General features: G+C 33.0%; 4 protein-coding genes across 6 annotated transcripts in view; 2 read left to right on the top strand and 2 right to left on the bottom strand.

Moving 5' to 3' along the window:
- The first annotated feature begins 1,041 nt into the window (after window positions 1-1,041).
- Window positions 1,042-5,628, top strand: LOC119601312 (uncharacterized protein K02A2.6-like). Of its 3 annotated transcripts, none has more exons than XM_037952155.1 (2): window positions 1,042-3,111; window positions 3,181-5,628. In XM_037952155.1, exons 1-2 carry the CDS (start codon window positions 1,192-1,194, stop codon window positions 5,488-5,490), a joined length of 4,230 nt encoding a protein of 1,409 aa, XP_037808083.1. In that variant the 5' UTR covers window positions 1,042-1,191; the 3' UTR covers window positions 5,491-5,628. The 3 variants fall into 3 exon arrangements, with proteins under 3 accessions (XP_037808083.1, XP_037808081.1, XP_037808082.1); XM_037952153.1 differs by having other exon boundaries at window positions 1,042-2,508; window positions 2,569-5,628; XM_037952154.1 differs by having other exon boundaries at window positions 1,042-2,508; window positions 2,572-5,628.
- A 1,485-nt stretch (window positions 5,629-7,113) lies between these two features.
- On the bottom strand, window positions 7,114-8,091 carry LOC119601302 (tubulin-folding cofactor B). Its single transcript, XM_037952139.1, has one exon. The coding sequence runs from the start codon at window positions 7,971-7,973 to the stop codon at window positions 7,251-7,253; it is 723 nt and encodes a 240-aa protein (XP_037808067.1). The 5' UTR covers window positions 7,974-8,091; the 3' UTR covers window positions 7,114-7,250.
- Window positions 8,092-13,359: 5,268 nt separating this feature from the next.
- Window positions 13,360-15,596, top strand: LOC119601286 (endoplasmic reticulum lectin 1). The gene is given in 5 exon segments (XM_037952113.1): window positions 13,360-13,661; window positions 13,734-13,848; window positions 13,912-14,114; window positions 14,116-14,748; window positions 14,814-15,596. Coding segments are annotated over 5 exon segments (1,611 nt in total). The 5' UTR covers window positions 13,360-13,508; the 3' UTR covers window positions 15,321-15,596.
- LOC119601287 (intraflagellar transport protein 43 homolog) overlaps window positions 15,470-16,269 on the bottom strand; it is a 1,389-nt gene continuing 589 nt past the window's right edge. The window contains exons 2-5 of the mRNA XM_037952114.1: window positions 16,226-16,269; window positions 16,124-16,147; window positions 15,939-16,058; window positions 15,470-15,878 (exon numbers count right to left, since the gene is read on the bottom strand). The exon at window positions 16,226-16,269 is cut by the window's right edge and continues 285 nt beyond it. Coding sequence (XP_037808042.1) covers window positions 15,608-15,878; window positions 15,939-16,058; window positions 16,124-16,147; window positions 16,226-16,269 — 459 coding nt within the window. The 3' untranslated portion in view covers window positions 15,470-15,607. The remainder of the gene's footprint in view (window positions 15,879-15,938; window positions 16,059-16,123; window positions 16,148-16,225) is intronic.

Here is a 16,269-nt window from a genome sequence, read left to right on the forward strand (position 1 = left end):
TCTATCTATCTATCTATCTATCTATCTATCTATCTATCTATCTATATCTATCTATCTACTATCTATCTATCTATCTATCTATCTATCTATCTATCTATCTATCTATCTATCTATCTATCTATCTCTATATCTTCTATCTATCTATCATCTATCTATCTATCTATCTATCTATCTATCTATCTATCTATCTATATCTATCTATCTATCTATCTATCTATCTATCTATGTCTATCTATCTATCTATATCTATCTATCTATCTATCTATCTATCTATCTATCTATCTATCTATCTATCTATCTATCTATCTATCTATCTATCTATCTATCTATCTATCTATATATCTATCTATCTATCTATCTCTATCTATCTATCTATCTATCTATATCTATCTATCTATCTATCTATCTATCTATCTATATCTATCTATATCTATCTATCTATCTATCTATCTATCTATCTATCTATCTATCTATCTATCTATCTATCTATCTATCTATCTATCTATCTATCTATCTATCTATCTATTGCTATCTATCTATCTATCTATCTATCTATCTATCTATCTATCTATCATCTATGTATCTATCTATCTATCTATCTATCTATCTATCTATCTATCTATCTATCTATCTATCTATCTATCTATCTATCTATCTATCTATCTATCTATCTATCTATCTATCTATCTATCTATCTATCTATCTATCTATCTATCTATCTATCTATCTATCTATCTATCTATCTATCTATCTATCTATCTATTCTATCTATCTATCTATCTAGCTATCTATCTATCTATCTATCTATCTATCTATCTATCTATCTATCTATCTATCTATCTATCTATCTATCTATCTATCTATCTATCTATCTATCTATCTATCTATCTATCTATCTATCTATCTATCTATCTATCTATCTATCTATCTATCTATCTATCTATCTATCTATCTATCTTTCTGTTGTGTATTTGACACTGAATTGGCGATTTATTTTATACATTGACAACATTATTTTGCATTCATTCATTTTTTCTTATGTTCATTTTCATTCATGTTAATTCTTGTTTTATCATTCTACTTTTAACTTTTGAATAAAACGTACTTTAGTTTGTTTTTGTTGTAACCAAGACTTTATATTTAAAAAGTGGTGTCAGAAGTGGGATTCTAAATGCGAATTCCACAGTGACCATGAATCCTGAACAAATTGAACCGTTGACGAATGTGATTGCAGATGCTATCCGGCAGGCAGTACAACAGGCAACACAGGCGGTATTGAACAGTGTCCCACATCAACAAATTTCTACGAATCCAAAGCCACCACCATTTTCTTTCTCGGAGTATAGATCTACAGACGAAATTACAGTATGTGATTATTTTACCAGACTCGAATGGGCTTTAAAATTAAGCAAGATTCCTGAAGAAGAATACGCGAATTATGCCAGAGTGAATATTGGTGCCGAATTGAATAACGCTTTGAAAGTGCTGATGAGCCCACGATCTCCTGATAACGCTACATACAGTGAGTTAAAGAACGCATTGATATCACATTTCGATGCTGAGAAGAATAAGTACGCAGAAAGCATTAAGTTCCGACGAACGTTGCAGGAAAATGGTGAAACGATGGCAAATTTTGCTTTGAGGCTTAAACAGGCAACATCATTCTGTGAGTATGCGGAATTCCTTGACAGAATGTTGATTGAACAATTTTTAGTGGGATTGAAATCACAACCCATTTGTGATGAGATCATTGCGAAGAAACCTTCTACGTTTAGAGAGGCATACGAAATTGCTCACGCTTTGGAATCATCTCATCAGACGACAACTGACATGAAAACATCAGTAACATTACCCCAATCTGCTGACCTCACGAATAAAGTAGGTACTTTTTCACAACGAAGGAACGAGAGAAAGCACGCCCCTAATATGAGACAAGGTGACAATCGTATCAAGAGAGATACTAATGAACAGAAGGGGTCGAATACGGTTTGTTATGGTTGTGGTGGCCAGCATCAAAGGAAAGGATGTAAATTTTTGAATGCTACGTGTTATAGTTGTGGAAAGACAGGCCACATTTCTAGAGTGTGTAATTCGAAAACATCTCAACTGACCGAGGAGCCCGAAACTGAAATAGACTTCGTGGAGAGTATTCATAAATTAAATGACGTGAAAACATGTAAGAGAATGATAAGTACAACTATAAATGGTACCGCCATCCAAATGGAATTGGACACCGGTGCTCCATGCGGAATGATAAGCAAGATTGAATATCAGCAAATTAAAGCTACTGGTCGTCTGCGGAGGACGGATAGAAATTTTTGCAGCTACACGGGTCACAAGATACAATGCTTGGGTCGGGCACCAGTGAACGTCAAGGTGGGTGCAACAACTCGCAGACTTAATGTTTATGTAGTTGATGGCAAATTCGACTCCCTGTTTGGAAGGGAGTGGATTTCACAGTTTACGGAGGAAATCGATTTTAGGAAACTATTTTCGACATCGGATCAGGTAAATACTATAAAAGTAGCCACGCCATCATTGACTTCTACTCAGAATGAAACTCTTCAGCAGATTTTGAATTCATATGACGATGTCTTTGGCGAAACAGCAGGTAAATTAGTCGGACCACCCATAAAATGCCATTTTAAACCTGATATTACACCGGTATTCTCAAAAGCGAGGGAAATACCAATTGCACTGCGTGAATCCTATGCTGCCGAAATCGATTCCAAAATAGCATCTGGGTTTTATGAACGCGTTGAATTCTCGGAATGGGCATCGACCACACATGTCGTCACCAGGAAGAACGGTAAGATTAGAGTCACGGGCAATTATAAACCCACACTGAATCCGAGGATAATTATAGACGAATACCCAATTCCCCGTGCTGAACATCTGTTTAACAAAATGAGTGGGGCCAAAATTTTCTGTCATCTTGACATTACTGATGCGTATTCCCACTTACCAATAGATAGAGAATTTAGTCACGCCTTGACACTTAATACGCCAACACATGGACTCATTCGTCCTACCAGGGCCGTATACGGTGCGGCAAATATCCCTGCCATATGGCAGCGACGAATGGAAACGGTGTTACAGGGCGTTGCGAATGTATGTAATTTTTTTGATGACATGTTAATTTACGCTGTCGATTTTGATGCTATGCTTCTTGCCCTTCAGACAACACTAGACCGACTACGGGAACAAGGACTGCGCCTTAACCGTAGTAAATGTGTATTTGCGGCTCCCGCTGTTGAGTTTCTTGGACACAAAATTGATTCTAACGGCATTCATAAATCGGATAAACATATTGAGGCGGTTAGAGATGCACCCAAACCCACGAATGTAGAGGAGCTTCAACTGTTTTTGGGCAAGGCTACGTATTACAGTGCATTTATCCCAAACTTGTCCACTAGAGATCGGCCGCTCCGAGATGTACTTTTGAATGATGAATTTATCTGGACGGATGCAGCAGAGGATGCATATCAAGATATTAAAAAAGCTTTAATATCACCTCAAGTGCTTATGCCGTATGATCCGAGCCTACCTCTTGTTTTGGCTACGGATGCGAGCAAAACTGGCCTAGGTGCTGTTTTGTCACAGCGAGTTGCCAACAAACTGGAAAGACCAGTGGCGTATGCAAGCCGCACTTTAACACCCACGGAACAGAAGTACCCCCAAATGGATAAAGAGGCCCTGGCCATCGTTTGGGCTGTCCAGAAGTTTTTCTTGTACTTGTATGCACGACATTGGACTTTAGTCACCGACCACAAGCCTTTGTCCCAGATATTACACCCTCACAAATCGTTACCAGTATTATGCATCAGCAGGATGTCAAATTATGCAGATTTTTTATCAAATTTTGATATTGAATTTAGAAATACCAAGGCCAATATTAATGCGGATTATTGTTCTAGAGCAATCCGCAACGACACAATATTACAAATCCAGACTCATGATCCCAATACAACACCAAAGTGGGATTACGATGGCTTCGATAATTTTATGATCAACCAGATAAGACAACTTCCCGTAAGAAACCAATTAGTTGTTCGTGAGACATCTAAAGATGAGCACTTGGGACATATTTTACGCTTACTTGAAGAAGGAAAGAATTTGAAACAATATGGATTCAGAGAACCTGAAACTAATTACAAACTCACTACTGGCTGCCTTACTTATGATCACAGAGTTGTAATTCCCGACAGCCTTCGTGGACGAATACTGGACGACCTGCATACTGCACACCTGGGTGTCGTTAAGATGAAAGGGCTGGCGAGATCATTTGTGTATTGGCCTGGCATCGATGCTGATATAGAGAACATTGCTCGAAAATGTGCTGACTGCGCTCGTAATGCCCACAACCCAGCCAAGTTTCGCCAACACCACTGGGAATATCCCAAAGGACCCTGGGAGCGTATCCATGTTGACTACGCCGGTCCTTTTGAAGGCGCAATGTTGCTAATAATTACTGATGCTTTCAGTAAGTGGGTCGAGGTGAAGATTACTAACTCAGTCAGCACTGCAGCGACGGTAAATGTGCTTGATGAGCTTTTTGCTGCTTACGGGGTTCCCGTTACCATTGTTTCTGACAACGGAACTTGCTTTACTTCCGCCGAATTCAGAAATTATCTCGGCATTGTTGGTGTTAAGTATCACAAACGAACAGCTCCTTACCATCCATCAAGCAACGGACAGGTGGAAAGATACGTGCAGACCGTTAAGGATGCCTTAAAGAATATGGGCACAACCAGACGCACTCTTCAGGAAAACCTCAATGAATTTCTCAGACAATATCGAAAAGCCCCACACTCAACAACGGGTCAGTCCCCTTCACAATTGTTTTTAGGCCGTACTATTCGTACTCGATTGGATATCGTCTACCCTACGGACATTCCAACCTCAGTTATGGAAAAGCAATACATGCAATTCACACCAACGTATAGAACAATTGATAAAGGCGCAAGGGTACAGTTTTTGTCTGGAAATCCACGAATGGAAAAGTGGTTGTTTGGCACTATGTTAACACGCTTAGGTGACTTGCATTACGAAGTGGACTATAAAGGTAAACGTGTTAAACGTCATATAGACCAAATAAGGAATACTGGTGTTCCTGATGAAGGCGATGTTACTAGCAGAACAACACCCAAGACACAAACCAGCATTCAAGATCCAGGTATTAGAAGATTTTCCTCTATTCAAATGTCACCACAAGGCAGGAGTGAAGTGTCTGGAAGCGACTTGAACTACTTCACACCAACCCAACTCAGCTCATATTCAAGAACAACAACAACGGAAGGAAGTGAGTGCCATACTGGTAGTGAACTAGCCAACCAAAGTCCAGGAAAGGAAGTTCAGCCAATCCAACCAAAATTAGAAGCAGCAACTACACATGATGGGAACCCTGGATCCTCTTCATCACAGCGGTCTAATATTCCAGTACGCAGGTCGACAAGGATCAGAAAAAGGCGCCTTATTTATTCTCCGTAGGTGCCAATGATGAAGGGGAAGAACTTTCTATCTATCTATCTATCTATCTATCTATCTATCTATCTATCTATCTATCTATCTATCTATCTATCTTTCTATATATCTATCTATCTATCTATCTATCTATCTATCTATCTATCTATCTATCTATCTATCTATCTATCTATCTATCTATCTATCTATCTATCTATCTATCTATCTATCTATCTATCTATCTATCTATCTACCTATCTATCTATCTATCTATCTATCTATCTATCTATCTATCTATCTATCTATCTATCTATCTATCTATCTATCTATCTATCTATCTATCTATCTATCTATCTATCTATCTATCTATCTATCTATCTATCTATCTATCTATCTATCTATCTATCTATCTATCTATCTATCTATCTATCTATCTATCTATCTATCTATCTATCTATCTATCTATCTATCTATCTATCTATCTATCTATCTATCTATCTATCTATCTATCTATCTATCTATCTATCTATCTATCTATCTATCTATCTATCTATCTATCTATCATATCAATATTAACTACAAATCTACGAAGATTAACTACAAATCTACGAGGATTAACTACAAATCTACGAAGATTAAGTTGCTTGCAAGATGCCCTCTACCGGATCTTGTGTCAAACCGTTCTCAACAACACGTGTGCCTCAGTTACAACAACAATAAAATGTAATAAATTCTACAGGATTTCATAGATTTTTTTTAACAATTCAATCTCAAATTCAAGCGATTTTTGAATGGTGCCTAGGCTCAACTCGTCGAAAACGCTTCTAAAATGTATTTGTGCCGTAATTCATCACTAATTCATTCACTAAATTTATACTTAATTTCTGAACATATGTAAGTCATTTTCTGACGGTAATCTACTAAAGGCTAGGGTTTAATGTGGACCGATTTTCACAATTTCTTACATTAATGATTAATTCGAAATTGTTTTACATTAAATAATGTTTCGATTAATTTCGAAATAGGTAAGACAATTATATTTTCTGATTAAAATCAGATAATAGCAGTGTTTTCTATTCTGAGTGTCTTAAAAATACCAGTTTCTCTATTCCAATAGTGACCGTTAATAAGTACATAAAATATAATCATACATTTAAACAACGTTAATTTTGAAATGCATTAGGTGATGAGTAAATTTATTTTTTTATAAAATATTTAAAACCATGATACAACCAGTAAATAACGTTTCGATTAATTTCGAAATAAGTCGAATATTTTCTGATTACAATCAGATAATAGCAAAGTGTGTTTCATTCTGAGTGTCTTAAAAATACCGATTTCTCTATTCCAATAGTTACCCTTAATAAGTAGACATAAAATATAGTCATACATTTAAACAACGTTAATTTTGAAATGCATTAGGTGATGAGTAAATTTATTTTTTTATAAAATATTTAAAACTAAAAGAAACATAAGTTTTAAATTCAAAAAGACTTTTATAAAAATTGCGAAATACTTTGTAAGTTAATTTTAAATTTATTATTATTTTAAATAATTAATTATTAATAATATCAGTATTTATATACTAAATTAAAATCTTATCTACTAATTATGAAGCAGCTGAAGAATAAAAGAGGTCATTCGTAATTACGTTTCCTTTTTTTGTTTCTTCTTTTATTATAACAAAAAAGTATTCTATACGACAAGTATAGTATGTATGCATATTTCTATCAACTGAGATTTATTTTGTGTCTCCAAAGATTTTCATATAGATCTATACCATGGATTTAGATTTCATCTTCTAAGTTAAAATCTTCCTCAGGAAAATCACCAACTTCTACGGCAAGTGGCGAAACAAAGCCACCGTAATTGGGTGGACAAGTAAAATAGCGATGACCCTGCACTGAACCATCATTCTTGCCTAATGGTTCATCATATTTAACTCCGATAAATATAGCAGATTTACCCTCCAAAGGCCCATTGTACATGATTGTGCCACGACGGGTGGGACAACCTTTAACTGTAACCTGACAGCGCGAACCTACTGTGCATAAAGCAGCCTTCTGTTTTTCCAGTTCTTCCTTCTCCTTGCGTTTGGCGTCTTCTCGTTGTTGTTCCTCTTCGTTGTACTTGCCCATGCGGTTGCGTTTCAGGAAACTTCTAACCGTATTTTCTTTCTGATCATATTCTGACTCGGCCAAAACAAACTTTTCCACCGGTTCATCACTTAAATCCCAACAGAAGTTATCTTTGACATGAAATCTCATGCCTGGTTCTATGGGCAATGCACCCAACATCATGGAATCGTCTGCGAGTGACGTCATTAATTGGTCACCTTTCATTAGTTCAACCACCATTGTGCCGGCATTACCACCAGTAATAATTTGCAATTTATTCTTTAGTTCACCAACTGTCATTGATTTCGGAAATTTAATATCAAATGCAATATTATCCGTCTTGGAATTTGTTATATTGATTTTAATAAAGTCTGAAGTACTGGTAGAAATCATTATATTTTATTAATATTTCCTAGTTTATTTTAAATTAATAAAAACTTGTAAAGATTGAGTAAAATAAACTTTCTTGGTTGATTTGTTTTAAAAAGGTGTTGCCACTACTACTAGACAAAGACTTGCAAAACCATATGACTCATAATAAAAACCAATTTGTTGTAGGGTTCTATAGTTGAAACGAAAAGTCGACTTTTCGACTTTTCGACTTTTTGCATTTAGTTAAAAGTCGACTTTTCGACCTTTCGACTTTTTCCATTTTATGAAAAGTCGATTTTTCGACTTTTCGACCTTTTTCATTTATTTAAAAGTCGACTTTTAGACTTTTCGACTTTTAGTATTTTATAAATGGTCGACTTTTCTACTTTTCGACTTTTTCCGACTTTTCGACTTTTTCCGACTTTTTTCGACTTTTCGACTTTTTCGACTTTTTTCGACTTTTTTCGACTTTTTTTCGACTTTTCGACTTTTTTCGACTTTTTTCGACTTTTCGACTTTTTTCGACTTTCGACCTTTTTCGACTTTTTCCGACTTTTTTCAACTTTTCGACTTTTTCCGACTTTTCGACTTTTCGATTTTTTTACGACTTTTTGACTATTTTCGACTTATTTCGACTTTTTTTTCGACTTTTTTCGACTATTTTTTACTTTTTTCGAGTTTTTCCGACCATTTTAGAGTTTTTGACCTCTTTTCCACTTTTTTAAAATTTTCGACTATTTTCGACTTTTCGACTTTTTTTTTCGACTTTTTCCGACTTTTCGACTTTTTCCGACTTTTTTCGACTTTTCGACTTTCTTCGACTTATCGACTTTTTTCGACTTTTCGACTTTTTTCGACTTTCCGACTTTTCGACTTTTTTCGACTTTTATTTACAAAGTCGACTTTTCGACTTTTTTCATAGACGATAGACGAGTTATCGACTTTTTTGGAACAAAATAGTCGACTTCGACTTTTCGACTTTTTTCGACAAAAAGTCGATTGTTCGATTATTCGAAAGTCGATTTATAGAACCCTAATTTGTTGTTTCTGTAAAATGTTCGAATGGGGTGACCAGTTTCTTTAATTCTTATTGATTTGAAATTTTATTATAAAATTTACTTCTGATAGAGTTTAAAACTATTATAAGAACCGAATCTAACGAATCCGTCCAAACCCAAAAACCCATGATTATGAAAGCAATTTCTATATGTCTCGACATAAATAGGCCATAACTTTCATATCCGAATAGTCCACTAAAAATTGCGAGGAAAACGTATTTTGCTTTTTGACAGTTGCTGGAAAAATTCACACACAAAACGCGTTAGATTTTTGACAAATGACAAATGATTATCGATTTCTATCATAATATGATTCATGAGGATCGAAAAATTATTGATCCTGTTTCAATCTTTTTATAGAAAATCAGTTTTTTTCAAGATTAGTGAAATATTATTTGATAAAAATTTCTTATTTTAAGAAATTATTTAATTCTTCAGAGTTCTGTCAATAACATAAAATTTTAAAAAGTCGAAACTCAGAGACAAAGGCAAGGAGGATAGAGTAGCGCTGAATCCGAATCACATTCAGATTTTCAAGCTATCGTGTCATGAACTTTGGAGAAAGCCCGTTTTAGACCATATTTGAGACTTTATAACTGTATTCATCTGAATGTCCAATCTATCCACTTTACAATAAAGGTTTTAACGACTATTATATCTTTTCCATTCTCCGAGATAACTTTACGTTTGAAACCACTTTAAAATATAGGTATTGCCTTTATTTTACAGCAAAAAGTTTAACGGACGATAACTCAGCAAAGACTAATGTTAAATGAAGTAAAAATGCATTTTTGTAAATGTATGGTTATTCCATGCTATAGGTTAAGATATCTGGAAGATGAAAGAAAATATAGTAGAGCTAAAAATTATTTTAAAATCGACATATTGGACATTCAGATGACATTAAGAATCTTATAAATAAAGGTCTAAAATATCTCAAAAAAAAAACTTTTTTTCTCACTTCACATGGGATATCTGGAAAACCTGATGTAATGAATGCCAGATTCGGATTAGGTCTCTGGTTTAAAAATTTGTTGGCCTATGAAATTATCCTCCAATCCCCTTTTAAGGTATTATCCGAAAATATTCCCAAAGAAACACTGAGTCAACAAAATTCTTAAAAAAAAAAAAATCGAAATTTCGAAAAAGTTTTGAAAGCTGTTGAAAATTATATAATATACCATATAATTCTATATCGTAAACAACTAAAAAATTAATGAAAAACGTAAATTTGTATGCCAAATTGGTCTACGTGTTTTACCCGACATAACACATTTGTTTATTCGCAAAAATCTTCCACATGGACACATGTATTTTATTTATAAAGTTTATAAACAAGAAATAATATTGTGTACATACATACTTATAAACAAATACATAATACGTAAAAAAATATTTATAGTTCTTTATAATTTTTTTTGTTTATTTAGAAGATAAGAATAAAAACAAAATGTAAAAAGCGGCTATTTTTTATTTTTTTTGTATACTTCTATTTTCTACACATTAAAGTTTATTTTAGTATTTGTTTATGATTTTACCTTGAGGCAGTTTATTTTTTTTTTTTTATTTATTGTTTTAATAATATATAGTAATAAAATTTTAAAAAGTTTACATGCAAGTTTTTAAAAGGTGTTTTGCAATAAAAAAAAAAACAATATTCATTTATGCTAAAAATCAAATTTCCGTTGTTCCATGTTATAATTTTTCCATAAAATAATTTTTGAATTGTTTAAAAGTCTATTGTATTTGCTGAGATATCACCGGTTAAAGTTCTTGAATTTGTTTGAATTAAAAGTAGCTTTGGATTAAGATATATCGAAGATATAAGGAGATATAACAAAAGTTACTCTTTATTTTATATAACATATGTATGTACTTTATAAATAAAGGTATCTTCGCGCTGTTACATCTCAAATATGGCATAAAACGAATTTTTCAAACTTTAGGACATGATATCTTAAAAACCTGATGTGTAGTTCAAAATATACTCGAAAAAATTATCAGAAATTAACCGACTTAAGAAAATTTATGAACACTAATCACATGGTCATACTTAATTAAATGAGAGGAGATATTTATTTGTCTATCGAAAATATTCCATTAATAAGTCAATATTTGTTTCCAACAGACAACTGGTACGTCTTAGTCCTACAATAACATTCTAGACTAGGTACATAAATTTGTAGGTATGAATGTAAACATTTTTATATCAGCTAAATTTATTGCAAGTTTAGCATTTTCTTTTTAATATTTAAATTAACGTAGTTTAATAAACCTGTCGAAGACCTTTATATTTGTTTGTATATAGAAATAAACAAATTCTGTCTCTCTTACTCTCTACTCTCGAATTGTTTTAATTGCGTCTTGTTAAATATTAAACACATTTTATTAAAAAAAAAAAACATTTTGTATATCAAAATTTTTTTAATATGTTTGTATGTAGGTATGTATATTAATTAAATATTTATTGATTTCTATAGAGTGTTTGTTTGTTTTTGTTCTAGTATTTACAATATTTAGCAAACAAACGTTTTAGCTACGTGACTAAATTCGTATTACAACGTTTTAATTTTTATTATAAGATTTTAGAAAAATTAATAATTGTAGGAAGTGATAAAATTACGCCATATTGAACGTGATAATTTTCTTAAATAACACAGATCAACAAATTTAAAAATTGTCGAAACCCAGAGACCAAAGTATACTTCAGATTGAGCAAAATCCAAATTTGGTCTCAAAATATCTCCATTGCATCAGGTTTCCAAATAGCGTGTCATAGATTGAAAAAAACTGTTTTGCCATATTTATCTGTTATGTCATCGGAAAGTTATTTAAGATACCATAGATCAACAAAATGTGAAAAGAGTCGAAACCCAGAGACTTCGGATTGAGCAACGCAGAATCAGAATCTGGTTTCAAAATATCTCGATCACAGCAGGTTTTCCGGATATCCAGTCCAGAAACTGAAAACCACCGTTTTTTTGAGCATTATAACAGTGCAAGACATCTTTATTAATCAAATTTGTTGTGCCGTCGAAAAGTCCATTCAGTCGACTTTAAAATAAAGGTTTCGATATACAACTATAAGTTCCAAAAAATAAAATATAGGTATTGCCTTTATTTTACAGCAAAAATTTCAACGGACGATATCTCAGCAAATACAAGAGATTTTTAAACAATTCAAATATTTTAAAGGCAAATTTATGAGAAGTTGTTTCTAACATACATACATAGTTTTATATAATGTTTGTTATGATCGGCCTCATTTGACCCTAGCCCCATACAAAGTCCACTTGAGAAAATGACTTCAAGCTCAAAAATGCATTTATAAACACTAATATCACAAAGATATTCTTTATAAATATCCTTAGAGTCAATCTTTATATAAACGATAAGCGATTAAATTAAAATTAATCCGGGAATTTTTACATACCTACTCAATTAATTTTGTTTGCTAGTTTATGCGCTCAGTGGAGGTGGTTTAAACGTGGGCATGAAATGTAAAAGTGTAACCATCTGATGCCAAAAAATTAATACAATTTTTATAAAATTAAACATTAAAATGTTTATTTATTGATTAATTTATTTTCGTCAATTTTCATAATACACTTAGGGCCAATCTTTAGGTGAAAGATTAGCGATTAAATTAAAATTAATCCTCGAAAGATGTTTTTGAGTACTCAATTAGTTAATTTTGTTTGCAAGTTTAAGCGCCCAATGGAGGTGGTTTAAACTTAAGCACGAAATGCAAAAGTGTAAACAAACAGCTGATGCAAAAAAATTAATACTATTTTTCTATTTATAAACATTAAAATGTTCTATTTATTGATTAGTATAAATTATTATTGTCTTCTTCTTTTTTATAAAATATGCTTTGTTTTGATAACAGTGACGTTTTCTGTTGTTTTGTATGGCAAAACTGCGAAGTTTAATCTTGCATTCAAAAACATCAAAGAGGATTAACATAAGATTAAATTTATTTTTTGATTAACTAATTTGATTTTTAATTGACATTTCATTGCCATCTCAAAAACCCGCTCTTACAATTGTCTTCTTCTTTTGTATAAAACATTCAAAAGGGGATTAACATTAGATTACATTTATTTTTAGATTAACTAATCCGATTATTAATTGGCATTTAATTGCCAACTCAAAAAACCCGCTCTTAATGTAAACGTAAATCCCTCTACCTAAATTTATTTTTTAATTTAGGTAGTTTCATGCTTTAAGTTAAAATATTTATTTGATTTTCATAATATTCGTGCAAAATTAAAAAAAAAATGATTTTTTGTTGAGACTCAGCAAAAACAAAACAGCTGATTCTTAATTAGTTTATACAGTACAATAACAAAAACCAAAACAAATAATTCACAATAGCGTTTGACATTTGACAATAAATCTATCGAAGAGGAAAAAAACACGTAGCCGAAAAACAATAGAACTGCAAAAGAAAAATCAAATAAATTAATGATTAAAATTAATTTATTTGTCTGATACAATGTTGGAAAAAGGATATTTAATACATTTGCTAACATGGCTGCTATTAGTCACTAATTACAATTTATTAGCCAAAGCGCACGATGCCAAAGACTTTGACGATACAATCTTGTACAAAATTGATTTTGATGTTCCAGATTTCGATAAAAATCCTGTAAGTACCTATTTGAAAGATGAAAATCTCTAATAACTTTAATTATTATTAATGATTACAAAAAAAAAATAGGAACTCAAAGAACATGTGCGTACATTTTATACCCATGAACATGAAAAGTATGATTGTGTCATACCCAATGTCCAGGAAGCAAAAGAAGAGGAAATCTACAATAAAGGAAATATAAGTGAGTAATTTTTAGAAAAACACTTTTCTTGCCTAACTAAAAGTATAATGTAAAATATTTTAGATCCCCTTATTTTGCTTACTCCCATGTTTACTAAACCCAGTTGTTCCTACCGCATTGAGGCCTACTGGTCGTATGAAATTTGCCATGGCTATCATGTACGCCAATATCATGAAGAACGCGAGGGCAAAGCTGTTAAATTTCAGGAATACTATTTGGGCAAAAGGAATGATGAAGATTTTAAGAAAATGGAAGAGGAATGGGAAAGAAAAGAGCAAAGCCGGCCCTATCAAATATAAAACAACCAAAATCGACAACATAAATTATCCTTACTTTGAAATGGTACTAACAGGAGGCACAATTTGTGATATAATAAATGCTCCACGTACCACTGTTTTGCGTTATGTCTGTTATCCTCATGGCAAAAATGAAATCTATTCATTCAAAGAGACCTCATCGTGTAATTATGAAGCCATAATTCTAACATCCGCTCTATGTGCCTTCTTGGCTTTCCATCCGGAGGAGTATAAGGAGGTTCCCATTAAATGCTACAATTCTCCCACAGAGCCTAATAAGCCTTTGAGTATGCTGCGACAAGAATTGAGCGATATGCAATTGTCATTCGATGATTTACCTATGTCAAAAGAAGGTAATGACGCTGCCTCTACACTGGTGCAAAAAACTAATGACGAACAACGGTTTGTTTTTATGAATCGTTTAGGTGATGATGTTGATAAATTGGTATTTAGTTTAATCAAGGAACGTGGTAATGGTTTAATAATGCCACAAGAAGGCACAACCGGTGAAAGTACTGTAGTTAAGCAGCCGCCTACGTCGCCGGTTGTCTCTGACATATCACCACTTTTGGAATTTATTAAGGGCACAACATGTTTGACTGGGGTAAGAAGGAGTTGATATTAGGGAGAAGAACTATTTTATTTATTACAAGAATTTCCTTTTTACAGGGATCTGGTTGGTGGAAATATGAATTTTGCTATGGCAACTATGTACGACAATTTCACAAAGATAAAAAGTCGGAAACTGAACTATTTTTAGGCCACTTTGATACCCAGGCTCATCGTCAGTGGATACAAATGAATCCAGATAAGAGGCCACAAGAGCAATCATCTTCTATTTGGCATCATTATGAAAAAGGTTCGAAATGTGATCGTACCGGTTTGCCGCGAGAAGTTGATGTCAAGTTGACTTGCAGCGGCTTGGGTTCAATGAATCCTACGGCTGTTTCCATGTACCTCTTGGAGCCCAAAACCTGCCAATATATTTTGGTATTCGAGTCGCCAATGGTTTGCATGCTGATGGGTTACACCGACGAATATGGTCTAATAGATGACGAAAAACTACAAAAGTTTTGCTGGAGAAAGATGCCACTGTTACCACCACTAGTGGCGGCATTAACAATAATGATTCGCCAGTACCCGCGGCCACACCAGTGGATGTTAGACTATAGTTGATTACTATAATCTATTTTATTGTGATCATTTTTTGGGATTTTTTTTAATATAACTATCGTCACATTAATTTGGACTTACTGACTTCTTTGAAAACTGTCCAGAAGGTAAATGAAAATTTATTAAAACCGCAAATTAATTTAAACAAAATATTGACCTTTCTAAACTAAGTAGACGATATGTATTTACTTTAAATATTGTAACTTAAAAGCCTAATATAATGTAATTAAGTATTTAATAAAAAAAACATAAATAAGTTATGTAGCTAATTACAGTGAATGTCTCTCTAGTTAATCATTATTTGGTTTAGGCAGTTCATCTGGTCTTAATTCTAAATTTTTCATTTTATTTTCCAGTGGCTTGTCTGCATTTATTTCCGCCACTACATCCGTAAAAAGTTTTTCCCATTCCCACACCTCATCAGCTTCATCTAAAGATTCTTGAGGTTGCAAGCATTTCGTTAAAATTGATAAGTCAACATCTTCTATGGCCGAAAATGCATTCTGAGCCAATAAATCTGAATTTAATTCCTTCAAAGTAACCACACGATTAACTGCAACTCTAAAAATATTTATTTTTTTAATTATTTTTTCAATTTCGTAATTATATTGGTGCACTTACGAAGGTGGTTCGGCAATTTCACTCATTAACATGTCATCTTTAATGTCATCCAAATCTGGTATAATGGGTATATCATCAGTTGGTGAATTATTAGCGGAGGACTTTAAGCCAAAACGATCACTGGGTAACGATATACACATACATAAATATAGATTCATTTCAAAATATAAAAAAACATAACTTACTCTTCAAAAGATCCCTTCTTGGATCTGAAATTTAAATGTTTTATAATTGATATAAGATTATGCGTAGCAAATTTGTTTTAGTAAAATCCTCTTGATACCTACTTTAACTTATTACCCACAGCCGAATCAGCCCAACCACCCGATAT

This window comes from Lucilia sericata, unplaced genomic scaffold (assembly GCF_015586225.1).
Source record: "Lucilia sericata isolate MDLA Ls3-8-SP2 unplaced genomic scaffold, ASM1558622v1 Contig000154F_arrow, whole genome shotgun sequence".
Classification (NCBI taxonomy): domain Eukaryota; kingdom Metazoa; phylum Arthropoda; class Insecta; order Diptera; family Calliphoridae; genus Lucilia; species Lucilia sericata.

What these genes read in the sequence shown, in the direction of transcription:
- LOC119601312 (XM_037952153.1), top strand. Translation starts at nt 1,192, where the DNA reads ATGAATCCTGAACAAATTGAACCGTTGACGAATGTGATTGCAGATGCT. An exon ending in TATTTTCGACATCGGATCAG is followed by an intron (nt 2,509 to 2,568) that starts GTAAATACTATA and finishes GAAACTCTTCAG; the next exon opens with CAGATTTTGAATTCATATGA.
- LOC119601302 (XM_037952139.1), bottom strand. Translation starts at nt 7,973, where the DNA reads ATGATTTCTACCAGTACTTCAGACTTTATTAAAATCAATATAACAAAT.